The sequence below is a fragment of the Hakea prostrata genome, chromosome 3, assembly GCF_041222555.1.
Source record: "Hakea prostrata isolate BN-2017 chromosome 3, UWA_Hpros_2, whole genome shotgun sequence".
Lineage (NCBI taxonomy): Eukaryota > Viridiplantae > Streptophyta > Magnoliopsida > Proteales > Proteaceae > Hakea > Hakea prostrata.
The window spans coordinates 21,746,237-21,773,974 of record NC_142602.1 but is presented as its reverse complement, the minus strand read 5'-3'; the positions used below and the strand labels follow the sequence as shown (position 1 = coordinate 21,773,974).

The 27,738-nt window shown below is 38.9% G+C and overlaps 1 protein-coding gene across 1 annotated transcript; it reads left to right on the top strand.

Moving 5' to 3' along the window:
- Positions 1-202: 202 nt before the first annotated feature.
- On the top strand, positions 203-27,400 carry LOC149021569 (tRNA N(3)-methylcytidine methyltransferase trm141-like; the record flags this gene model as incomplete). Its single annotated transcript, XM_089147461.1, has 10 exons — positions 203-355; positions 440-526; positions 22,337-22,441; positions 23,791-23,898; positions 24,034-24,105; positions 24,197-24,247; positions 25,037-25,099; positions 25,188-25,312; positions 26,025-26,147; positions 26,357-27,400. Coding segments are annotated over 9 exons (834 nt in total), but the record flags the coding sequence as incomplete, so codon positions are not given.
- Between the last annotated feature and the right edge of the window lie 338 nt (positions 27,401-27,738).

Here is a 27,738-nt window from a genome sequence, read left to right as displayed (position 1 = left end):
GTAAAGGTACAAGCGGAAAAAAGAGAGGATAATAAACGGTTTATTTTTCAAATGGTTAAAACACCGGGTCAAGTCGGGACTCGGAAACGATTGGATTTAGGAGCCACGAGGTTCACGAGCAGTTGCAGATGGGAGGAGCCATGGCAGTGGCACCACACTCTCGCTTCTCGTCTTGCTGCTTCCGTTCAAGTTCAATTTTTAAAAATGGTTTTCATCTGGATCAGCCATCACTCGTCGCTTTCTCTCTGATGTCCGATTACAACGGCAGCAGCGTCTTGCAATTTTAGGGTCAGAGCACTACCAAGAGAAGGCCACCAAGTACTGGGATCGTTTCTACAAGATTCATAACAACAAGGTCGATATGTCATTCTCATCAACACAGAAGTGTTATCTGTAACTGTGACCTAATTGTTTTACTGTTCTCGATGTGCCTTTACAGTTCTTCAAGGACCGTCATTACCTGGAGAAGGATTGGGGACGCTATTTTGCTGCTGAGAAGAACCAGGAAACGAAGGTTGTGCTTGAGGTAGATATATTGTTTCCCTGCCATTCCCTGCCATTTTTATTTTTTTGTTTACCTTTTCGCCATCATTGTTCGTTTACGCTGAGAATTTGCAAATTGCTAACGCAAGCCTTCAGATCATTTTGATGTAAACATTTTGTGCTGTATAAGCATGGTTTCATTGAATGACATACTACCGTACCTGAAAACCTCGTCAATCGTTCAATTCGCTCGCTCTTTGATGCGGTGAAGGATTGCTGATAAAATGAATCTTAATTATTTTACTGTATTTGGACTTACAACAAACAATGGAGAATCCGGTTTGAGTTATTTTTCCCTGTTAGTTCACCACAAATTATGTTTATCTCTTATTGCCTCTGTTATCCCTGGAAATTGATTAACGTCTGATGACGTGTGTTTCCTCGAGTGCTTACTAGCCAATTCAATGGAAGCCCTTTAAAATTGACTTCACTGAGCTATTTTCGGAGGCGTCAATCTGGAAGGGTTGTCCAGGAAGGGTTGTTGTGTTTTCTTAGGGCTTCACTGTTAAGATCTAACTTTGCACAGCAGCAAAATAAAATAAAACAGAGTATAGGAAGCAGAAAACAGATTATATGGGTGTTGTGGATAAAATTTGTACCGAACTGGTTTCACCTTCAGTTCAGTCTTTGACCCTGGTCGAGGACGGTTCGACCCCACGGTCGGGTTCGAACATCCGGTCTAATCATTATAGCGTGATGAGGAAGGAACCCTGTAGTTCCAAAGATAAGCATGACCTTGAGGAATTCGAGATACATGATAGAAGTTATAAACGGTTACAACTACTATGAGGAGTGGGCAATCGTGTTAATCATGGAAACCGCTTCCACTCCCGGAAAAGGGGAAAAACCCTACAATCGGACGACTACCAAGAAGGATCATGAACGAATCTGACGGTTGAGAATGAAAGGTAAACCCTTATATAATGTAGCAATAGCTACAAAGGGGAGGTGGCTGAATCGTTCTTCTTCTATTCTATATCTCAACTAAGCTCTACAACTAGCTAGGGCTCTTGTGGTGTTCCAACTACTAGCCTTCGGAGGTGGCCTCCCGACCCCAGGGTCGGGCCATGTCTAACTTTGTTTTGTAGGTCATTCCCCAGGGATCTCAAGGCTGAGCAGATTTTGGACGCATCATTTGGCGTCTCTGTGGGAATCTTGATAAAAAAGCCATCGTGTAAATCAGATCAAGAATGCAAAATCAACCCTTCGAATAACGATTAAACATGAGATGATTGGCAAGTTTGCTTGTGAGGTAATCTTGCCTTCAATTCCCTTTTTTGGTAATCCACCCATAAGGTACATGGTACATTCCTTCCTCTCTTTTGAATTAAAGTAGCCATTAGAGAGGGATTATTTAGCAAAGAAATTCCAGTTTTATGTCACTCCCGAATCGGGGCAATTAATCTGAATTATTTGAGAATTCGCTTAGTTTCATAAAAACCGATCATCGCTTCGTTGGTTTCATCGTTGATTTGCATCGATTTTTTGCATAAAATTATTGTCACAATAAATCAACCTTTATGTGCTGACAAAGGATCCGTTTTATAAAATTATGTAACGTAAAATCATATTGCAACGTGCAATAGAAAGGTTAAATTTGCATGATTTCTTTGCCTGACAATATCATTGTCACAATAAATCAACCTTTTATGTTTTCTTTTGACAAAGAATGCCTATATAAGAACTGATTGAATTATGAATAAACTATTCTTTATGTTAAAGCACTTCCTTGTGAGACCCTGTCTCCATAATTTGAACAATACCTATTTTACTCTCATCATTCTCATTTGACCTAAAAAAAGATGCATGGTTTTGCTCATGCAGGCAAAATGAGGTGGTTGAATTAATTAAAGAGCTGGAAATAAAGGGACTAAAACCGTAGTTTTAACGCTTTGATTAAAGGACTTAGCGACGATGGGGATTTGGATCAGAAATCCCAAGTCTTTTGATCGTTACCTGTCGAAAGAGCAGTTCGATCTCGACAGAGTTGTCATCCGCTGTCTCCCAAAAAAAAAAAAAAAGGAAAGGAGGTTGCTCGATCTCCAATTCTCACCATATTTAGGGGCCCAGAGCCCGAATCCCTTTGAAGACTAAAAATCAAATCTAGGTTCATAGGATATGTAGAGGCACAAAAAAGAAAAAAAGATCAAATGTGGACGAAAACATCACATTCAATTAGAAGATTTTGAAGGATTCTTCATGAGAAGGGCTATACGTGATAGTCAAACTAGATGGTTTAGGAGTGCAAAAGTTGAAGAACTTCGCTACCTATCGTGGAATGCAAGACATCTCAAAAAGTTTCAATGCAAGTCAAGCTTCAAACACCAAATCTCTTTTGAATAGAGGCATGACATGATAGGGAGCATGGATGGCACCGATCAAATCAAGAGGCTTCGGCTATGCCCGAGTGAGAACTCAATAAGACTTCCTAAAGATGGGGCTTCGGTTATGCCCGAATGAGACCTCCCATAGAAGCATCGGTTCAGCCCGAATGAGACTTCCTAAAGATGGGGCTTCGGCTATGCCCGAGTGAGACCTCCCAGCGAAGCATCGGTTCAGTGTGAACGAGACTTCCAAAGATGGAGATGAGGCATCGGTTTAAAACCCGAATGAGACCTCCGAAAGCTTAAAGAATTTTTCAGAAAATCCTTAAGTATGTTGATTACGAGGCATCGGTTTAAAATCCGAATGAGACCTTCGAAAGCTTAAAGAAATTTTCAGGAAATTCTTAAGTATGTTGATTACGGGGCATCGGTTTAAAACCCGAATGAGACCTCTGAAAGCTTAAAGAATTTTTTAAGAATTCTTAAGTATGTTAATTACGGGGCATCGGTTTAAAATCCGAATGAGACCTTCGAAAGCTTAAAGAATTTCTCAGGAATTCTTAAGTATGTTAATTACGGGGCATCGGTTTAAAACCCGAATGAGGCCTCTGAAAGCTTAAAGAATTTTTCAGGAAATTCTTAAGTATGGGGCATCGGGTGGAAACCCGAATGAGTTCTCTAAAAGTTTAGGAATTCTAAGGAATTCTTTTAAGTATGTTGATTACGGGGCATTGGTTTAGAACCCAAATGAAACCTCTGAAAGCTTAGGAATTCTCAGGAATTCACTAAGTACGAGGCTTCGGTTCCGACCGACTAAGACCTTCCAAAGACGATGCTTCAACTATGCCCGAGTGAGACCTCCCAAAGAGGCATCGGTTTAAAACCCAAGTGAGACCTCCAAAAGCTTAGAAGAATTCTCCGGAATTCTCTAATTCAAGGCTTTGATTCCGACCGACTAAGACCTTCCAGCAAAGGCTTTGGTTACGACCGAATGAGACCTCCCATAAAAGCTTCGGGCTTCCTAAAGGAGACCTAAGAAAGAGGGCCTCGGATTTTCTGAGTAAGACCCTACAATGCACCTGTCAAGAATTTACTACGATCGGGTTATCATCAAAGAAGATTGTTGGGCTTCAGATTTCCCGAATAAGACCTCTTAATGCTTAGTAGCACACCACTGAAGCAGATGTGCAGTAGCAATAAATATGATTTTTTCAAGAATGGAAGAACGTTTCGTCTGACAAAGCAAACCAAGCATTCGGTTTGGGTGCTTCTCCCGAACGCTCGGCTTAGGGGGCTTATGTTGTGGATAAAATTTGTATCGAACCGGTTTCACCTTCGGTTTAGTCTTTGACCCCGGTTGAGGACGGTTTCACCCCACGGTCGTGTTCGGACATCCGATCTAATCATTATAGTGTGATGAGGAAGGAACCCTGTAATTCCAAAGATAAGCATGACCTCGAGGAATTCGGGATACATGATAAAGTTATAAACGGTTACAACTACTATGAGGAGTGGGCAATCGTGTTAATCATGGAAACCGCTTCCACCCCCAGAGAAAAGGGAAAAACCCTACAATTGGACGGCCACCAAGAAGGATCATGAATGAATCTGACGATTGAGAATGAAAGGTAAACCCTATATAATGTAGCAATCGTTACAAATGGGAGGTGATTGAATCGTTCTTCTTCCATTCTATCTCTCAATTAAGCTCTACAACTAGCCATGGCTCTTGTGGTGTTCCAACTATTGACTTAGCCTTCGGAGGTAGCCTCCCGACCCCAGGGTCGGACCACGTCTAACTTTGTTTTGCAGGTCATTCCCCAAGGATCTTAAGGCTGAGCAGATTTAATGATGTGTCCAAAAATTGTTCAGCCCTCGGATTCCTGCAAAACAATGTCAGATGTGGGCCAACTCGGCGGTTGGGAAGCCACCTCCGAAGGTTGAGTCAGTAGTTGGAACACCACAGAGCTCTGGCTAGTTGCAGAGCTTAATTGAGAGATAGAATGGAAGAAGAACGATTCAATTACCTCCCCTTTGTAGCGATTGCTACATTATATAAGGGTTACCTTTCATTCTTAACCATTAGATTTGTTCATGATCCTTTTTAGTGGCCATTCGATTGTAGGGTTTTTCCCCTTTTCTCGGGTGGAAGTAGTTTTCATGATTAACACGATTGCCCACTCCTCATAGTAGTTGTAACCGTTTATAACTCTATCATGTATCTCGAATTCCTCGAGGTCATGCTTATCTTTGGAACTACATGGTTCCTTCCTCATCACGCTATAATGATTAGACCGGATGTTCGAACCCAACAATGGGGTTGAACCGTCTTCGATCGGGGTCAAAGACTGAACCAAAGGTGAAACCGGTTCAGTTCAAATTTTATCCACAACATAAGACCCCCAAGCCGAGTGTTCGGGAGAAGCCCCCAGATCGAATGCTTGGTTGCGATGCGACGTCCTTCCACTTGAAAAATCATAGTTTGCCCGCCCTCGTTGGTGCCAACATTAAGAGGTCTTATTCGGGAAATCTGAAGCCAGTCAATCTTATTTGATGATAACCCGATCGTAGTAAATTCTCGATAGGTGCATCGTAGGGACTTACTCGGATAATCCGAGGCCCTCTTTCTTAGGTCTCCTTCAGGAAGCTCGAAGCTTTTATGGGAGGTTTCATTCGGTCGTAATCGAAGCCTTTGCTGGAAGGTCTTAGTCGGTCGGAATCAAAGCCTTGAATTAAATAATTCCGGAGAATTCTTTTAAGCTTTTGAAGGTCTCACTCGGGTTTTAAACCGATGCCCCATTCTTAATGAATTCCCCCAAGCTTTCAAAGGTCTCATTCGGGTTTTAAACCGATGCCCCATAATCAACATACTTAAGAATTTCCTGAAAAATTCTTTAAGCTTTCAAAGGTCTCATTCGGGTTTTAAGCCGATGCCCCATAATCAACATACTTAAGAATTTCTTAAAAAATTCTTTAAGCTTTCGGAGGTCTCATTAGGGTTTTAAACCGAGGCCCCGTAATTAACATACTTAAGAATTCTTGAAAAATTCTTTAAGCTTTCAAAGGTCTCATTTGGGTTTTAAACCGATGCCCCTTAGTCAATATACTTAAGAATTTCCTGAAAATTCTTTAAGCTTTCGGAGGTCTCATTCGGGCTTTAAACCGATGCCCCATAATTAACATACTTAAGAATTCCGGAAAAAATCTTTAAGCTTTCAAAGGTCTCATTCGGGTTTTAAACCGATGCCCCTTAATCGGCATACTTAAGAATTTCCTAAAAAAATCTTTAAGCTTTTGGAGGTTTCATTCGGGTTTGAAATCGATGTCCCGTAATCAACATACTTAAGAAATTCCTTAAAAATTCTTTAAGCTTTCGGAGGTCTCATTTAGGTTTTAAACCGATGCCCCGTAATTAACATACTTGAGAATTTCCGAAAAATTCTTTAAGCTTTCGGAGGTCTCATTCGGGTTTTAAACCGATGCCCCATAATTAACATACTTAAGAATTCCTAAAAAAATCTTTAAGTTTTCAGAGGTCTCTTTCGGTTTTAAATCGATGCCCTGTAATCAGTATACTTAAAAATATCTTGAAAAATTCTTTAAGCTTTTGGAGGTCTCATTCGGGTTTTAAACCGATGCCTCATAATTAACATACTTAAGAATTTCTGAAAAAATCTTTAAGCTTCCAGAGGTCTCATTGGGGTTTTAAACCGATGCCTCGTAATCAACAAACTTAAGAATTTCCTGAAAATTTTTTAAGCTTTCAGGTCTCATTCGGGTTTTAAACCGATGCCTCATCTTTGGAAGGCTCACTCGGGCAAAGCCGATGCTTTTTTGTGAGGTCTCACTCGGTCATAACCGAAGCCCCATATTTGGAAGTCTCACTCGGGCAAAGCCGATGCTTCGTTTTGGAAGTCTCACTTGGGCTAAGCCGATGCTTCGTCTTTGGATGTAACCGAAGCTTTTGAATTAGAACTTTAGCATTGCCAATCCTGTATGCTTCCATTCAAAGGAGATTTGGTGTTTGAAGCTTGATTCGCATTGAAACTTTTTGAGATGTCTTGCATTCCACAATCAGCAGCTAAGTTCTTCAGCTTATACGCTCCCGAACCAGCTGGTTTGATTATCATATATGGCCCTTCTCATAAAGGATCCAACTTCTTTTGGTGACGTGGATCTAATGCCAAAGTGCTTCTGAGGATAAAATCCCTCGATCAAAATTGTCGATGCTTTACTTGGGTATTATAATGGTGTAAATAATCCACTTGATCGAACGAACGTTGCCTCCATCCTGAGCGTTGTTTCCTGCCCTGATTACCAATCGGCACCTCCGATCTTTGCCCCTTTTCAAGTATCTTCTGATCTTAATAAATTCTCGATCGTATTAAATTCTCGAAGGTAATAAACTCCCGATCCACTCAATTGTTGTAAATTCTCGATCCACTCGATCATTGATGTTCTCGGTCATAATAACATTCATGTTCAACACGATCATGCAACCCACGATCTTAGTCCTTTTTCCGCTCCCAATGATGATCTTGATCACGATTACATTTACAAACATTGCGATCTCTGTTGTATTCTTTCTCCTTGTTCCTTAATCTTGTAAGTTGTACAGATTTGCCAGGGGGTTGCATCACCACCTGATATGGAAAGATCGTACCCGACTGGGTTTGGGCCCGAATGTGGCAACTGGGCCTGGACCCGAACACCACCATTGCAGAATATCTTTTGAAGCTTTGAGGTCTCTTAACCTCGCTTCCTGCTAGTTTGCTCACGTTCGAACTTTTGAACGTGGCTTTGATTGCTGATTTCTCTTCTTATGGTTGGTTGGCAGCGTTATTTTTCAGCTTTTCTAGACTAGAGAAAGTCGAAGCGGCTGGCGATGAAGTGGAGGACTCTCCACCTTTCATCACGAGTCTTTCGGAACATCACTCCCAAGACTCATGTTGTCAAATAAACATAGGCTCTCTTTTTTCTCAAAATGAACATTCTCATTAGCTCAAATAATTGAGTATCAAACATTTATGATCATTATATCTCTTAGTAACTCTTCATCAAGTTTTGATGTTGATCTAAGTTCTATCCATTTAAAAATAACAAATATGCATGTTTGGAGTACTACTACCAAGTTGTTTTTAGTCACAGCAATAATTGTAGGGTGTTCAACCAGATAGTTGGATCTTGAAGATGAATTAGAAATATCTAACCATTTCAACATGGAAAAATAAGTATGCCTCGAAGCTTAGGATGAGCAGACTTGATTTGATTATGTCTAGCCTTTCCATCTACTTGTGGGCCAGAGCAAATCGATTTTCTCTAAATTGCAATATAAAAACTATGCACAGCTTCCCCCTAGTCCAGTTCTAAAACTAAAGGTAATCAGAGGATCAAACTTTCAAATTGGCTAGACTTACCTGTTTGTGTTGTGCACGCCCACCTGCACTATTGAGAAGATGATGCAGCAGCAGCAGTGTTTTCTCTGATTTCTTGGTTCTTTCACCACAGACTTGTCTTTTTCACAGTCTTTCATCAGTATAATATATGGCCTTTCACCAACCATTTCAACTTGACATACAGCTTGAGCAGCTCGCATGAAGATTACTAGATCTCTAGAGATGACAGAGGACAAATTTGTGAGGAAATTACGCAGAGTAAGCCTTCCATTAGAGTGTCTATTTGTGGCAGCCACAAGACTATGCCTGATCTCAGATTCCATTGCTTGGTGTAGAGTCTGGGGATGTTCAAGAATATGACGGACTATAGTAGCAGCAACATTGTCAAATCCAGCAAACAGACTAGTTCTTGGCAAAGACAAGAGAGAAGGCAAGCCACCAACATCAAGAAAAGCCACAGCAGCAAAGTGCGTTCTTGTAAGGGTAGCACATAACTGAAGGACAACATGCATAATCTCAGAAGGTAGCTGATTCTTTATACATCTACAGGCAATCTCAATAAGTGGCTTTTTGATCATTTTCATCTATATATCGTAGAGGCGAGCCCAATGCAGCTATTCTTCTGCTTATCCCCATCAATAGTGAAAGCAGCCTTGAGGCTTCCGACTTCATCTTTTTTCAGCTGCTCTGAGATATCTGAATTTAGCTTCAGATCCACTTGCAGCAGTCTATCTGTTGCAAGAAAAGCAGTGGTCACCCACTTTGGAACTTGGACTTCATTCCCATCATGCATGCTAAGATTCCACTGAGCAAGCAATTCTGAACCAATCTTGATCAGCCCATTTTGGCATGCAACTTCTCGAGTAGCTATGTTTTCATGAAGAACCAATGCAAGAACATGAAATAGAGCAGATAGCATTGCGTTGTTTCCACAATCTGAAATTGAACTACAAAGCTTAACATGTTCAATAACACTGGAAATAACTTTTGACCTGTATTGACCATCATGTTGGGAGCACAACATTACAAGCAAGTCCCGAATAGGAAAAACCAATGGTTCATTCATCTGCAAAAGTCTAGGAAGTGCCCAGTTTCTTTCCCTTAATGAGACTGAGAACAGCTCCGGCAGGCACAACCCACCTCCAATTTGATCGTTACTGATTTCTAGGCTTTGGTTTCTCATATGAATTCCTGCATTTGGTGCCAAAATTCTGATCACCAAGGAATCTACTTCACCTCTAGTGATCAGTAAGGCTGGGAGATACACAGTGTTCATAACTATTCTGCGACTCTAAAAGAACCGAAAACGACCCAACGAGCGGCTTCGGTAACTCCCAAGTCGGAATCTCCAGTGAAGATTAAGTCTCCGAAGAAGGTTGTGGCTCCTCCTTCTCCTGTTCAGTCTCCTTGCAGCAGTTCGAGAAGCCTGCATCGTCTAATTCTTATGTGTCTGGATTTTCTGGAATGTTGTTGCTAAAGTTTAGAAAGCCAATTCGAGTAGCAATTCCTTCGTCTGCGGTTTCGGGAATGCTCACAAATCCGCTGATGGCGTCACTGTCAAATTGTTGGCTGCAAAGCTTAATGCCCTTCTTTATGCTCGGTACAACATGCTTTCTTCTTCTTTTTTTTGTTTACAACGGATGACAACTTTGTCGAAATTGAACTGCTTTCGGCAGGTAACGATTGGAACAAAAGACTTGGGATTTCTGATCCAAATCCCCATCGTCTCTCAGTCCTTTAATCATAACGTTTAAACTATAAACATCTGGTTTTAGTCCCTATATTTCCAGCTCTTTAATCAATTCAACCACCTCAGACGTTTTGCCTCACAAGGGCAAAACCCTGCATCTTTTATGAGGTCAAATGAGAATGATGAGAGTAAAATAGGTATTGTTCATATTCTAGAGACAGGGTCTCACAAGAGCCAAAGAAGGTGCTTTAACATAAAAGAATAGTTTATTCATAAATTTAAATCAGATCTCTTTATGTAACCGTATTTGATCAAAAGCAAACATAAAGAATAATTTATTGTGGCAATGATATTGTCAGGCAAAGAAATCATGCAAATTTAACCTTTTCGTTGCACATGATTCGGACGAATATAATTTTATAGTAATATAATTTTATAAAACCGATGAAATCAACGAAACTAGTGATCAGTTCCTACAAAACTAAGCGAATTCCCAAATAATTCAGATTAGTTGCCCCGATTCGGGAGCGACATAAAACTGGAATTTCTTCGCTAAATAATCACTCTGTAATGACTACTTTAATTCAAGGGAAGAAGGAATGTACCACGTACCTTATGGGTGGTTTACCGAAAAAGGGAATTGAAGGCAAGATTACCTCACAAGTGAACTTGCCGATCATCTCATGTTTAATCGTTACTTGAAGGGTTGATTTTGCATTCTTGATCTTACACGATGGCTTTTTGATCAAGATTCCCATAGACGGCACCAAATGATGCGTCCAAAAATTGTTCAGCTTCTCGGATTCCTGCAAAACAACGTCAGATGTGGGCTGACTCGATGGTTGGGAAGCCACCTCCTAAGGTTGAGTCAGTAGTTGGAACACCACAGAGCTCTGGCTAGTTGCAGAGCTTAATTGAGAGATATAATGGAGAAGAACGATTCAATTACCTCCCCTTTGTAGCGATTGCTACATTATATAGGGTTTATCTTTCATTCTCAACCGTCAGATTCGTTCATGATCCTTCTTGGTGGCCGTCCGATTGTAGGGTTTTTCCCCTTTTCTCGGGGGTGGAAGCGGTTTCCATGATTAACATGATTGCCCACTCCTCATAGTAGTTGTAACCGTTTATAACTCTATCATGTATCCCGAATTCCTCGAGGTCATGCTTATCTTTGGAACTATAGGATTCCTTCCTCATCACGCTATAATGATTAGACCGGATGTTCGAACCCGACCGTGGGGTTGAACCGTCCTCGACCGGGGTCAAAGACTGAACCGAAGGTGAAACTGGTTCGGTACAAATTTTATCCACAACAATGGGGAACTTCAAAATGCTGCACTCTTTACTAAATACGATCAGGTTTAAATAAACCAAAACAACAACAAAAAATACCAAAGAAAAAACCCAGATCAAGTTTCCCACGATTACTAAGTAACAGAATAAAAAATAATGAATTTTCTGCTCCTAAAAAACAGCAACTACTTGGACTTAATCATCTTGGACTCAATCCTAAATACTCAGTCAAACTCAACTACTTGGAGTCAATCCTAAATACTTGGTCAAATAAAAAACAGAAACTACTTTGATTCCAACAATCCCTCCCTTAAACTGAAAATTTTCAAGTTATCAGTTTAATATGGATTCTCCAACGTTCAAACTCCAAGCATTTTTCTTAGCATAAAAAATGCAGCCAACTTGAGAGACTTTGTAAAAATGTCAGCAACCTCATCTTCACTTCTGCAATGGATGAGATCAATGACCCCTTCCTTGGTGAGATTCCTTAGAAAATGAAACTTCACATCAATGTGCTTACTCCTTCCATGTAGAACAGAATTTCTAGAGAGTTGTATTGCTGAATTACCGTCACAGTAGATTGTCGTGGCTCCCTCTTGACGAGAACACAATTCTTCAAGAACTTTCCTCAGCCAAATAGCTTGACATGCACAAGCTGTTGCAGCTACAAATTCAGCTTCTGTTGTTGAGAGAGTTACTATAAGTTGTTTCCTTGTAGACCATGAGACAGCTGCTGAACCAAACATAAATATATAACCTGAAGTGCTTTTTTGATCCTCCACATCACCTGCAAAATCACTGTCAGTAAAACCAATTAGATCTAAATTTCCTCCTCTTTTATAAAACAGCCCATAGGTTGTTGTCCCTTTCAAATATCGTAAGATACACTTAGAAACTTGAAGGTGTTTTTCAGTGGGAGACTCCATAAATCAACTGATGAGACTAACACCATACATAATATCTGGTCTTGTTACTGTCAAGTACATAAGGCTCCCCACAATTTGCTTGTACATGGTGGTATTCACTTTTCTTCCATTAGAATCTTTAGAAAGCTTTAATCCAACCTCTTGTTTGTGTACTAACTAGATTGCAATCCTTCAATTGAAACTTCTCCAAAATCTCTTGTACATATTTCTTTTGACAAATAAAGGTGCTAGCAGTAGACTGATTAACTTCAATGCCCAAAAAATAATGCATTAGCCCAAGATGTGTCATTTCGAACTCATGCATCATTGATTGTTTAAATGAGTCCATCATGACTCTATCAATCCCTGTGTAAATGAGGTCATCTACATACAAACACACCAACAATAATATTCCACCATGACCAACCTTAATAAACAAAGTATGCTCATAAGGACTTTTAGAAAATCCTTCCTTAAAGAACTAAGCTTCAATCTTAATGTACTAAGCTCTTGGAGCTTGCTTTAATCTATATAAAGCCCTTTTTAATTTATAGACTTTGTGCTCATCATTAGACTTTACATATCCAGGAGGTTGATCAATAAATACCTGTTCTTGAAGCTCACCATGTAAAAAGGCTGACTTCACATCTAGTTGATAGATAGGCCATGCTTTTTGGGCTGCCAATGCAATAACTAGCCTGATTGTATCATGTCTTGCAACTGAAGCAAACACTTTTGTGTAATCAATGACATGCTTTTGCTTGTATCCTTTAGCTACTAATCATGCCTTATACTTGTCAACTTCTCCATTCTCCTTTAACTTTGTCTTGAAGACCCACTTTACACCAATTGTTTTGTGCCCTTTTGGAAGATCAGTTAACTCCCAAGTTTTATTCTTTTCTATGGCTGCAATTTCATCATCCATCGCCTTTTGCCATTTTTCTTCTCTGATTGCTTCTTCAAAAGTAGTTGGATCACAATCTGAAAACAAAGCAAAATTAATTAGTGGATCTTCACTTTGGCCATCTCCAATCCCTTCATAGTCTCTCATCCATGCTGGTCTTTGTCGATGACGTTGAGGACGTTCAGCATGTATTGCAGCAACTTATGTATTAACACCATTTGTATCTGATCTGGATTGCTGCTCTTTGACAAAAACATCTGAATAGTACCAGCTACAGCAGAATTTGGGGCTGCACTTGGTTGTTGGTCCACCTCATCAACTTCTTCAAAATCTTCTACAATTGTTGCTGCATTTTCAGCTTGATCAAACCATGGCCAGAACCTTTCTTCATCAAACACCACATCACGACTAATTATGATCTTTTTTTGCAACTGGATCATAAAGTCTATAGCCTTTTGTTTGATCACTTGTACCAAGAAAGACACACTTCACTCCTTTGTCATCAAGCTTATTTCTTGTCTGATCTGGAACATGGGCGCAATTGGTAGCTAAAGGATACAAGCAAAAGCATGGTATTTATTACACAAAAGTGTTTGCTCTAGTTGCAAGAAATGATACAATCAGGTTGGTTATTGCATTGGCTAGCCTAGAAAAAATGGCCTATCTATCAACTAGATGTGAAGTCAGCCTTTTTACATGGTGAGCTTCAAGAACAGGTATTTATTGATCAACCTCCTAGATATGTAAAGTCTAATGATGAGCACAAAGTCTATAAATTAAAAAGGGCTTTATATAGGATTAAAGCAAGCTCCTAGAGCTTGGTACAGTAGGATTGAAGCTTATTTCTTGAAGGAAGGATTTTCTAAATGTGCTTATGAGTTTATTTTGTTTATTAAGGTTGGTCATGGTGGAATATTATTGTTGGGTGTGTTTGTATGTAGATGACCTCATTTACATAGGGATTGATAAAGTCATGATGTACTCATTTAAAACAATCGATGATGCATGATTTCGAAATGACACATCTTGGGCTAATGCATTTTTTTTGGGCATTGAAGTTAATCAATCTACTGCCGGCACCTTTATTTGTCAAAAGAAATATGTACAAGAGATTTTGGAGAAGTTTCAATTGAAGGATTGCAATCTAGTTAGTACACCAACAGAGGTTGGATTAAAGCTTTCTAAAGATTCTAATGGAAGAAAAGTGAACTGCACCATGTACAAGCAAATTGTGGGGAGCCTTATGTATTTGATAGTAACAAGGCCAAATATTATGTATGGTGTTAGTCTCATCAGTAGATTTATGGAGTCTCCCACTGAAAAACACCTTCAAGTTGCTAAGCGTATTTTACGCTATTTGAAAGGGACAACAACTTATGAGCTGTTTTATAAAAGAGGAGGAAATTCAGATCTGATTGGTTTTATTGATAGTGATTTTGCAGGTGATGTGGAGGATTGAAAAAGCACTTCAGGTTATATATTTATGCTTGGTTCAGCAGCTGTCTCATGGTCTACAAGGAAACAACCTATAGTTACTCTCTCAACAATAGAAGCTGAATTTGTAGCTGCAACAGCTTGTGCATGTCAAGCTATTTGGCTGAGGAAAGTTCTTGAAGAATTGTGTTCTCGTCAAGAGGGAGCCACGACAATCTACTGTGACAGTAATTCAGCCATACAACTCTCTAGAAATCTTGTTCTACATGGAAGGAGTAAGCACATTGATGTGAAGTTTCATTTTCTAAGGAATCTCACCAAGGAAGGGGTCATTGATCTCATCCATTGCAGAAGTGAAGATGAGGTTGTTGACATTTTTATAAAGTCTCTCAAGTTGGCTGCATTTTTTAAGCTAAGAAAAATGCTTGGAGTTTGCATGTTGGAGAATCCATATTAAACTGATAACTTGAAAATGGTCAGTTTAAGGGAGGGATTGTTGGAATCAAAGTAGTTTATGTTTTCTATTTGACCGAGTATTTAGGATTGAGTCCAAGTAGTTGAGTTTGAACGAGTATTTAGGATTGAGTCCAAATAGTTGCTGTTTTTTAGGAGCAGAAAATTCAGTCTGTTTTATTCTGTTACTTAGTAATCGTGGGAAACTTGATCTGGGTTTTTTTCTGGTATTTTTGGTTGTTGTTTAGGTTTATTTAAACCTGTTGTATTCCGTTAAGAGTGCAACATTTTGAAGTTCTCCGTATACTCTGTTTTCTGCTTCCTATACTCTGTTTTATTTTGCTGTTGTGCAAATTTTTCTGCTTCCTATACTCTGTTTTATTTTATTTTGCTGTTGTGCAAGGTTAGCTGTTTATTTTTGGTTGTTTTCAAGCTTCTTTCTTGCAGAATTGGGGGCTGCACTTGGTGGACCAACAACCAAGTGCAGCCCCAAATTCTGCTGTACCTGATCTGGATTGCTGCTCTTCGACAAAAACATCTGAATGAGTACCAGCTACAGCAGAATTTGGGGCTGCACTTGGTTGGTTGTCCTCCTCATCAACTTCTTCAAAATCTTCTATAATGTTGCTGTCATTAAACACCACATCACGACTAATTATGATCTTTTTTGCAACTGGATCATAAAGTCTATAGCCTTTTGTTTGATCACTTATACCAAGAAAGACACATTTCACTCCTTTGTCATCAAGCTTCTTTTCTGTCTAATCTTGAACATGGGCATATGCTATACACCCAAAAATTCTGAAGTAATCTACTGTTGGCCTTCTTTCATTCCATGCTTCTTCAGGAGTCATATTGAGAACAACAAGTGTGGGGCTTCTATTCAAGAGATGGACACTCCAATTTACTGCTTTAGGCCAGAACTCTTTTGGAATTCTGCTTCTTTGCAACAAACTTCGGACCATGTTAAGGATGGTACGATTCTTCCTCTCACATACACCATTTTGTTGTGGTTTATAAGCTGCAGTTATTTGCCTTCGAATTCCAGGCTTCATACAAAAATCATCAAATTCAATAGACTTGTACTCACCTCCACGATCCGTACGAAGAACTTTGATTTGATTCTCACTTTTCTTTTCAATAAGACTCTTGAAACTTTTGAAAACTTCAACAGCTTCAGATTTATCTTGCAAGAAATACACCCACACCTTCCTACTAAAATCATCAATGAATGTCATTAAATATCGTTTACCTCCATTGGTCCTAGGTGATATTGGTCCGCAAAGATCTGAATGAACCAGCTCAAGCTTCTTCTTAGCCCTCCATGCCTTTCCTTGTGGAAATTGAGCTCTGGTGTTGTTTGTTAACAACACAATCTTCACAAACTCCTAATGGGATTGTGATTGGAGGGAGTCCTTCCACCATTTTCTTTTGGTGTAATGTTTGCAAGCCACCAAAATTAAGATGCCCATATCTGAAATGCCACAACCATGCTTCTTCCTTTAATTTTGTCCGTGTAGCAAGCATGAGTAGAATTATGAAGATGAAGAGGGAACATTCTATTTGATGTCATATCAACTTGAACAAGCAAGTTTTGCAGTTGATCACAAATCTTACAAACTCCTCCTTTAAATACAACTTCATACCCCTTCTCAAGTAATTGGCCAGCACTCAAGAGATTTGTTTTCAAATCAGGAACAAAAAAAACATCATTAATAATTTGAATGTTCCTTTTGAAGAGATCTTCTGTACAGTACCTTTTCCCATGACTGAAATAGTAGAGTCATCTCCAAATGTCACTTTAGATCTGTGTGAATCATTGATTGAAGAAAATGCCTCCTTATTACCGCACATATGATTGCTGCACCCAATGTCATGAACCATAAATTTGGTGAAGACATCTCTTTCTCCTGACATGCCATTAAGAGTGTCTCTCCTTCTTCTTCTTTTGCTATTGCAAAATTTGTTACTTCCTCATGCCGACTGAGATTGGTTCTACATTCAGACTTGTAATGTCTATACCTTTGGCATCTAAAGCATTCAACTTTAGATTTGTCAGTTGCCTTTGGTTTGAAACCAGTGGAATACCGTCCTTGTCCTCTGCTTCGTCCATCATCTGAGGAGAAACCTTCAGTTCTTGGATTGGAGCTACTGCTGCGTTGGTGAAATCCTCTCCCTCTTCCTCTACCAATATTAATTCTTATTGCTGAAGAATGACAAGAATCAGTATAGGTCTTCAAGGCCTTCTCCTTTGGTTCTTGTTGCAAGAGTTGTTGTTCATGAACCAACAATGACCCTTGCAGTTCATCAATTGAAAGATCTTCAAGTTCATTGGCTTGCTGAATCGAGCATCAACAAAGTAAAATTTGGCGTCAAAGAGCGGAGAATTTTTTCAATCATGGTGACCTTGTCAGTCTTGTCTCCATGGATATGCATCTTGTTGACAATTGCCATTGTCCTAGAGAAATATTCTGTAATTTTTTCTCCCGTCTTCATTCGTTGTAACTCGAACTCTCCATGAAGTTGTCGTAGTTGCTGGCGCTTTCCCCTCGTTGAGCCTTGGTGCTTCTTTTTCATGGAATCCCATATAGACTTGGAGGTGTCCTTGCATAGAATCGTCTCCAAGATTGACTTGTCGATTGCTTGAAACAAGTAATTCTTTGCTTTGAGATCCTTCAACTTTGATGCCTTAAAAACTGATTTTTGTGCTGCCGACAATTGAGTTGCATCTTCTGGTTCAAAAATACCATTCATGACAACATCCCAATATTCTTTGGGAAGAAAGTTCTCCATCAACATGCTCCAATGGTCATAGTGACCATCAAAACGAGGAATAGATGGTTGAACAAAATTATCGGCAGCCATTAGAGAATTTGGTGCTGCACTCTCTTCTCAAAAAACTGGCTTGGATACCACTGTTTAGAGCTAACGCTGCACAACAGAAAAATAAAATAAAGCAGAGTATAGGAAGCAGAAAATAGAGTATATGGAGAACTTCAAAATGCTGCACTCTTTACTGAATACGATCAAGTTTAAATAAACAAAAAACAACAACCAAAAATACCAGAAAAAAACCTAGATCAAGTTTCCCACGAGTACTAAGTAACAGAATAAAACAGAATGAATTTTCTGCTCCTAAAAAACAGCAACTACTTGGACTTAATCAACTTGGACTCAATCCTAAATACTCGGTCAAATAGAAAACAGAAACTACTTTGATTCCAACATTCACTTCAATAGCCAAACTCAAAAGGCTCCAACCTTTCGATTTTTCACTTTAGAATATTTAGGGAGCACTAGAGGTTCGTTTAGAAGACCTTCAGAAGTTCTCATGTCCATGGGCCTCTTTGCAACATTAAACAATATTACCTATATATTTTTGCAGGTGTAAAACAACCAAAATATGCATCCTAATGGCCTGACCAGATACAAAAATTTAAAATAACCTAAATAATCTAGTCCCACAAACTCAAGTAAGCTTCCGACATAGTCACTGCTTGTCTATAAAATGTATTAACTTTACTATTGTATTATAGATGGATGTTAGTTTGTCAGTCATTTTTATCAGAGTTTGACATGGACGTCCGTTGTTCAGTGAGATGAGCCTCAAGAAAATAAGGTTCAAGGACTTATGGGTAAATTTTATATTTCTAAAATTATTTCCCATTGTCTATGGGCTAATTGTATCTGACTCATCAATTAGATTAAGTCACATCTACGTGGGTTTGTCTCTAAGTTATTTGCATGAATTGAGAACTTGGAAGTGCTTTCAAAAAGGCTAGACAATATTATGATCAAATTAAAAGTGAAATAACTCGATCGAGTCGAAATCTTGAACCGAGTCTTCAGTTCAGCTGGCTTTTGAATTAAACAGCAGTATAACGACCCCTATCCTGATTGAATTGAGATATCTCAACTTGATTTTGGCAAAGATCTGCACATTTGACTTGGTTCTCCTCCAGAAACTCCATTCTTCAGCTTTCTCCAATTATTTTGCCAGTCAGACACTCCAAAGTACTCCTTTATTGTAATCAGAAGTTTGAACAGCTATATTCTTCATCATACATGTGTTTGAATGTATAAGTTGATTATTTTATATAAGTATATTATGTGTAGACTACGGCTTTTTAGATTTTTACTTCATCTTTGTCACACCCCACCCGCTGGTCTCGGTTATCCGCCCGACAACCCATGGTAGTGAACCGTCACAGGATCCACGGTCTTACCCATCAATAATAATAAACACAAGTATAGACAATCAAAAGCAAGAATAAGTGCAATAATATATCAAAAGGTTACAGGAGTCCAAATACTCCAATAAATATCCAAGAAAGAATCAAAGGAAATAATCAAGAATCAAATGTAATATCAAGTTCAGCGGAAGCAAAATAAATAAAATAAATAATCCTCTTTCCGGTTTTCTTTTCTAAATATAAAAACTGGTTTTCTAAATTAACAAGTAAAGGGGTCCTCCAATCTTTCTCCATACGATCATCAAAATCCTGGCTATCTGTCTCCGTTGGCCATCAATGGATGCTAAAAGCGCACACCAAACATCTTCAAGAGGCTTCATGCTCTGCAAGTTCATGAACCACTGTCTGTGCCACATCAGCTTCATACGAGAATGCTCTTTCATACGAATCATCTCCTAACTTCTGATGTTGTGCCACCATCTGTACAACTCATGTAATATATACAATGAAAGGAATGAGTTCTAACGAACTCAGTAAGGAACAGACAATTCTCATATATATGTCAATACAATCCACGAATGCATATATGAAATGATATGGATGGTATGCAGAAATATGAATGCTACTAAGATCTAACTATGCAAGTCTCTATCACCTGACATGCTTTAAGATATGCACCAGCCCTCCTTTGGGTAGGTCTAGTCATTCTGATCCGGCAAGGATTGGTTACCTCTGTAGGGATCCTAGGCAAAGGGGTAAGTCCACACTTGGCTCTCTCACCACGACCATTGGCAATGAGTACTGGCGCATGTCGGGGTTTGTAATCCAATGCAAATTATAATGGCAACATACTATATGAAGTCCAAATACTTCCCCTATGGCACCAACCAACTCGATTCAGTATCCTTCGCAACCTAGGAGTCTACCACTGTTGGACTCCACTCCTTAACCCTATGGTCATCCACATATTATTGGGGCGGATGCTCTCATGACTCCTCACGACACGCGGTCCGCTTCGTGGATGTCCATGAGCCTAACCCTAACATATGCAACCCTACCATTGCATAACCAATAGTGGACCACTGAGTCTCTGCACGGGACTGGTTACCGCTGTAGAATGAAACAGAGTCACGTCACCATTGTCACGGGTCACCTGGCTTCAATTCCCCTGCCGAAAGGGTAATAGCATGTGGGGTACCTAGCCATGCAATTCTTAGACTCTCTTAGGTATGTCATCCAGTAATCATGATAGTGCTAGAGGCATCAGTGAGCATGTGTCCCATACCACAACCCTCTGATATCTCCCCTCTGATATCTCCAGCCAAGATATCCCAATGGAATACCCCTTCCATCACAATTACACTACATCACTCTTTATCATACCATGAACAGTTGTGCAATATTATAAAAGATTTAGTACATCAACGAACACCACAAACAACAAGTATACAATAAGATTCACATGCTTTATACAATTACAACAAGTTACATGATCAAAGAATAGTAAATAAAACAGCTGAATCATCATGTATATGTAATTGCATATAAATAAGAATGCATGTCTTTACTTGTAATTTAGTAGGAGTCCTTTAAATTGCAATCCAAACACAATTATAAAACTTTAAGTAGAAACAGAGGACACCTATATGCAAGGTTACAAGAATGTATAAGAGTCAAGAGTCAAAACAAATCCAAAATCAAACCTACACAATCACTAGAAACCAGCCGGTTGCTTGTGCCAGTCGCTTAGGTTAAGCGACCTCCACAAGCAACCGCCCCCGTTTCACACAGTTTCCAACTCCGAAAATTAGACTTTTGATCATCCGATTTCAATCCGTTTTAGGATGATCTTAGTCCGAATTTCAATCTTAATAGGTCTATAATAAAGGGGTAAAAAGAAACCCTAAAATTAACACAGATCTAATACCCAAATCATTCCCCTTGATTAGATCCATCCATTAACAAATGCAAGGATTCGTTTCTGGACAGGATCTCATCAAAAACATTGGAAAGAGAGCTACAACTGATCAATTGGGTAATCACTAATAAAAATGGGGATGGGTTTATATAAATTAGAGGTTAAAAAGAAGAGAATTGCAGATGGAGATTCATTACCTTATCCAGAATCACCAAGAATAGAAGGGAAAAGGTTCCAAATCACTAACAACACTTCACCCACCTTCCAGCACGTTTCCATTGCCACCTAATCGCCCAAAATAGCAATCCCGAACATAATAATGCGTTAATAGGGCGAGGGATGCTATTTATAACGAACATGGGGCAAAATAGGGCATTTTCCCGCAAGCAAAAAGTGGCGGTCACTTAAGGCGGTTGCTTGGTTTAATCAACCGCCACTAGCAACCGCCCCCAAGTATATTGCTATACAAGGGTGCTTTGCTCAGGGGGTTGAAACCCAAACACAACCTAGCCCTAAACAACACATGGGAGAGGTCTTACCTTCATTCCGAACATCTCCAAACACCACTTGCCTTCTACCTGAGATCCAACTTCCCAAAGGGGCAAATTCTTCAACAAGAGAATCCAGATCCATGGGTTCTGGATATGGATCATGGACTTCTATTTGGACACTCCACAAAATTAATCCTACTAGACCTTCGGGTTCTCGGACCTGCAATACGGATTCCGGGTTAGAAATATGGGGGTTGTTACATTCTTAGTGGCTACAACTTATGGTCCAACGTAAACTCTTAAGACCAAAAATAGGCTAGACAGTGACAGCCATCATAGACCCCTCAAGATGGACAGTTGAGTTGGAAAAAGAAATTAGCAAGCAACTCACTAAAATATTGAGCTAACTCGGTTTTTAAAGGACTGAGTTGGTCCTCAAGTTCGAGTTCTTGATTTATGGTTATTTGTAGGTCTTGGTAATTATGATTGGTTTTCATCCTAGGCTTAAAGGCGATAATGATGCGAGTCCCTGTTTAGTCAGCATTTAAATATATGTACAGAGGTGTGGCTTTAATCTTGAATTGTCAAAGTAAAATTCCTTTCTAATTTTCTCTTTTTCCTGAGATTCTTTGTTGTGTTTTTCACTCTTTTTCCTTCTTTTATCCTCTTTCTTTCTTGCTCTTTTCCTTTTTTACTTTTTTTTTTTTTAAATTCAGAAGTTTGCAGAACCTGTTTTCAGTAGTTAATGGCATTCCTGTTGCAAGCTAATTTGACACTTTCAGGTAACAGGTTGGTTGTGGAGCTGGCAATACAGTATTTCCCCTTATTGCTGCGTTTCCAAACCTTTATGTTCATGCTTGTGATCTCTCACCCCATGCAATCTCTCTCATTAAGGTTTGTTCTTTGAGTTCTTCCATTCATGTCTTGAAGTTTTTTTCTTTAATTTATCCATAAAAGCAAACACAAGCACACCCTCCCCCCCCCCCCCCCCCCCCCCCCCCAAATTTATATCTTCTTCATCAATTTGCGGGGGCTTTATTAGTGCCTGTAGACATGCTTTTTTGGACCACAAAATACTATTTCTTGTATTTGTTAGCTATTTTCGTTGCACAAGAAAACCCTATACATTGTTTTGACTCTTCTTGAACTAGTCTTTCGATGCTTTCTTTTTCTCTGTTGCAATTAATGTGATCCAATATTCACTCAAGGTTGGGTTCTACCAAGTTTCTAAATGAATTTTTCTGTCCATGTATATAATGCGATTTTCTTCTCACACTGTGCTTCCGCTGAACATTTGTCAGTATATTAGTCTTGATTTTCGGCACTTCTAGTAAATCAAAAATACTTACAGCCCAAAAATAATTGATTAATCACATCAAGATTTCAGTAACAAAGGACGTAGCCGGTGAAGCCTCCTGCCATGTGAAGCTTTTACCACGTGTACTAGCATGTGCACATAATACACTCCTTCAAATCTGCAAAGAGAGTAATGAAAGCTCAAGGAGAACTATCTGATAGTGTTTGAAACACTATAATTTTGATGAAAGACCATTCATATGATAAGTCTTTGCATGAACATTTTCAGGCCAGAAAATCTTGGGGAGATTTTCAAAAATGCTGGAGCTGCAGTAATTGCAAAAGATGGCATTTCTCTATTTCTACTTCACCATTAATTAATGTTTAGAGAACAAGTAGTATAACCTTCGATTCAACCGTCACTTGTGCTCCCTCTTAATGTACTTAAAAATGATTTTGATTTTATCAATTTTGGGTTAACCATCTTGTACAATCTTTTGAAAGAAAAAACTAGTTAGTCATAATAAATTAATGGACTACTAATCCAAAATTGAAATAAATGCTACAACCTGGCCATACATCCAATTTGTCGCTGCTGCCTGGCTGCAGTTAGAGTGCTGAAATGTTGATCCGTTGTGCAAGTGCAAATATACTGACGTTTATAACACTTTATTGAGTGTAACACTGTTGTTGACAGATTCAGTATAAACTTTAAAACATATTGGATTTCCCTCCGTGATTCTAATTTCTGTAACAGATCCATACTTGTAAGCAGTCAAATAATCGTGTACCACCTGTTGTTCTCTTTGTGAACTAGGGAGAACATGGACACATTCTTCTTGTGGCTTTTTTGATTTTTTTTAACTTGTTTATCTTGTTTTCAATTTTCAATCTATATAGACATGAACTTGAAAGAAACATCCATGATTTTATGCTCATCCATGCAGTCACATGAAGGTTTTAGAGAAGACCAGGTGAATGCATTTGTCTTTGATGTCACAAGTGATGACCTCTGTCAGAAAATTGTACCTTCTTCTGTTGATATTGTGACCTTGGTAAGGAATATATAAATGTGTAGCTTGCATGCTCCATGTATAAGTTTATTTTCTCAACTATTAACTTCTTGCTATATCTCTTTGTTGCATATGTACTTAGATACTGACAAGATGATCTCCTGACATCTTAAGCAGATTTTTATGCTTTCTGCAATTTCACCCAAAAAAATGCCCCTGTTATTGCAGAACATCAAAAGAATACTTAAGGTGAGGTGAAAAATATTAATCTAGTGACATTTTTGTTGTGCCTTTTCATTTTCTTATACAACTGCCATTTGTCATTTTTGTATTTTTGCAGCCAAATGGTTATGTTCTTGTACGAGATTATGCATCTGGTGATTTTGCTCAAGTGAGTCAGCCAGTAAACCATTCCTAAAGAACTGTACCCTATTAGCATGTCCTTCTTTACATTCTACCTCATCGGGGTCAAAATTTCTGGTGGTTTGATTGGTTGTCCATTATGTGCATTGTCTGCTGGATCAACTGATATTATCAATTCATTAATGAATATCATATCTGGAGTATTCAATTTCCTTCCTGATATTCTTTTTAGCATTTTTCATTTCTTCCGAGTAAGGTTTTTTCCTCCCTTTGCCTCCCTTTTTTATCAACCATGAGAGACTAGTTGATAATTGCTTTGAGGGCTGAGGAAGCTTGTTGTTACTAGACTGCAAAATTTGGTATTTTGGGTCTCTCTGAGGAAATTTTGCTGCAGTATTGGGGTTTAATTTGGGGGAATTACTCTTTCTTTGGTGGTTAAAAGGTATGGATAACATTTTGTGCTAAAATTTAGGATATCTGTTATCTTGTTTATGTATTTGCACTGTGGCAAATACATTAGTATAATAAGTACTTCCAATGTCCTCCTTTTTACTTTTCAAGGTTATGTTCTTAATCTTACCATAATTTAATTGCTGTAATCAAGCCCGGAAAATTAATGTACTCTACCAGGAGTAACACGTGAGGTAAATCTATGGATTGGTTTGATGGACGAATAACTAGATTTCTTGATAGTCTATCTGCTAAGGAGATCTATTTACTTATTTATTTACTGTTGTTGAATAAATATAATGTTGGTTGATAGCACATTCATCTATGCTCATGGGCTTGTCAATTTGACTGATGGCTAGCTCCACAGGAGAAGCTTACCGGTAGAAATCAGATGATTGATAAGAACTTCTATGTTAGAGGAGATGGTACTGTAAGTATATTGTGGCTAGTGGTTGTTTATCCTAAAAAGCGAGATGATTGTTTTTACTTTTCTGATGGCCCTTCAATTTGGTGATCAGTGTGTCTTCTACTTCTCGGAAGATTGCTTGTCTAACTTGTTTAAAAGTGAAGGCTTCGATACTGTAGAAATTGATGTATACTGCAAACAAATAAAAAACCATTCTCGGAACATTGTCATGGATCGGTATGTTCAATTTTTTTTTCAGTATTTCAAACTATTGCAGTTCAACATTTCTCTCATTCTCTGATAATCCAATTATTTCCCTCATTCAGTATTTCCTTTTCTTCCTTTCCCTTAATGACTGTGTCTAGAATGTATTTGAATTTACATTGGTTTGTGGTAGAACTGGTTCAATGAAATATTAAATGTGCAACTTTTAACCTGGAAAATGTTGTATCTAAAACTTACTCCTGTTGCGTAAGTGTTCCATTTTCTGTTATAGATCTCAAACAATAAAATCTGACAAGATTTGATTTGGTTTAAATGCTGACTATCCTTGATCCTACATTTCCCCAGTTCTACCAATTACCCCATCCATTTTTCCTCTCTTTTTTTTTTTTTTTTTTTCCCTGGGGGGTGTTGGCAAACGCCCATCTCACCTCAATGTTGGAGCTGTCAATTTAAATTTTCCAGTGCTTTCAGTTACCTGAATGTCATTGGTTGATACCATGGACGTGTGTTCTTTTTACTTTCTTTCCTTGGATGAATTACCATGGAAGTGCAATATTTGTTCACTCTTAAACTATCACTTCTTACAAAGATGAAAACATTATGTTGTTCTCTGTATTCTAAGTTTATATCATATTCAGGAACGTGCTATTGTCTCCTCTAGATACAAGTTTCTTTGACTGTCCTTCAAGTTTGCTGACTTAGTGGTTGTGACTTCTCTTCGTAGGCGTTGGATACGAGCTGTTTTTAGTAACTTAGTCTGCCTTTATCCTCTGACAACTATCATTCCGGAGTAAAGGTGACAGTGGTGACCTGGTTTGGGCTGCAGAATATCCTCTAATTGAGTCAGGTATGGTGTTCAAGCGCATTGCTATCGTGGATACTTCAATTCAATTTGGCGGGGGGGTGGTGTCGGGTCAATAATCCCCAGGCTTAGGTTCAGCGACTTGGTGATACTTGGTATGCATTATATCCTTTGGTCATGCAGCGATTTTTTTAGTCATAGTGAAATATTGAGATAGTAAGATATTTGACTAATCATTGCTTCATAACATGCAGCTTTAAGTTGGACCTTATCACTCTTCACTGGTAGTCATTGATATCCGTTGCATTCCATCTCAGACATTGTGCTGTCATATTTGGGGCCTCCATGACATGTTGATAATCTTAAGCATGTCATATTTTCTCTCCCAACTACAACCATGTATTTGGTGTGGGATAGAATTTGCAGTAATGCCTCCGCTCCTCCTCAATGTTGCCTATGTGCCTTTGTGGCTTGCCTTGGCACCATGAGAGTTATCTTTCTGCATGTGGCCGCCATCTCAACAGCATCAGGAACTGCTCATTTTGTAGATATGCTGATTTGTGCTTACCTAACAATCTACACTGCAAATTTGAAATGATCAAATTTTAGGCTCTTTACGTGTCATTGATCATATTGGAAACCTTCTATCATGCATTAAGGTGAAATCTTCTTTCTTCATTGCTTTCATCAGGTATATTTCCAGAAATGGTAGTTGGTTGGTGTACACGGGTTGTGATCGATTGTTATCCCTACAAGATCTGAAGGGAAATTGATTTCTTGAATAAAAGGTTTTTGAGGGATTTTCTCCAAAGGGGTTTCCCACATGATGCATATTTACTGCGGAACAACATCTATCATTGTTTTATACTAGTAGCTAATTATGTCGTTCAATGAACAAGCTTAGAATTGTACCTCAAGAAAACATCAGAGAAAGCAGAAACTAAATTTAAGTATAAATATTGTAAATGTAGGAGAACAACGAATATTGTCCTTTCTTAACAGATCTACTAAATATACATATGATGCCCAGATTAGAACAGAATTCTTCCCTCTATAACACTTTCACCTGTTAAACTAGAAACCCAACATTTACATTAAAATGTAAACACAATGCTCAAGCACAGTATTGATGTAACAAAGTATGACATGAAAGCTGGAAGGGAAAAAGAAGCTGCCCTGGAAGCATAGAAGTAATAGTAAGGGAAAGCGGAAGGTGGCATTGGAGCTGGTGGTGTGTTGAGATTAGTTTTTGGGGAAGGGGGTGGTCTGCTGGATGACTGAGAAGAGTAAGATGGTGGTGGTGATGAGTAAGAAGATGATGAATGTGGTGGTGGTGGGGTTGGCGGCGGTGGCGGCAATGGTGGGAAATAGTATAACAGCGGTGGTGAATAGCCAGGAGATGGAGATGTAGGTGGTGATGGAGGTGGCAAAGAAGTAGATGCTGGAGGTGGTGAGCAGATGGAAGGACATGTTGCACAATTACTAATACATAACAGATTTGTTGCAGGGACTCCGATTTCATCCCCCATTGTTACCTGCAAAAACCAGATTGCCACCAATATTTCCATCCACAGAAGCCATGAAAGCCATTCTTTTCTTACTGATGATAAACTCTCTCCTTGACCCATCTCAACTT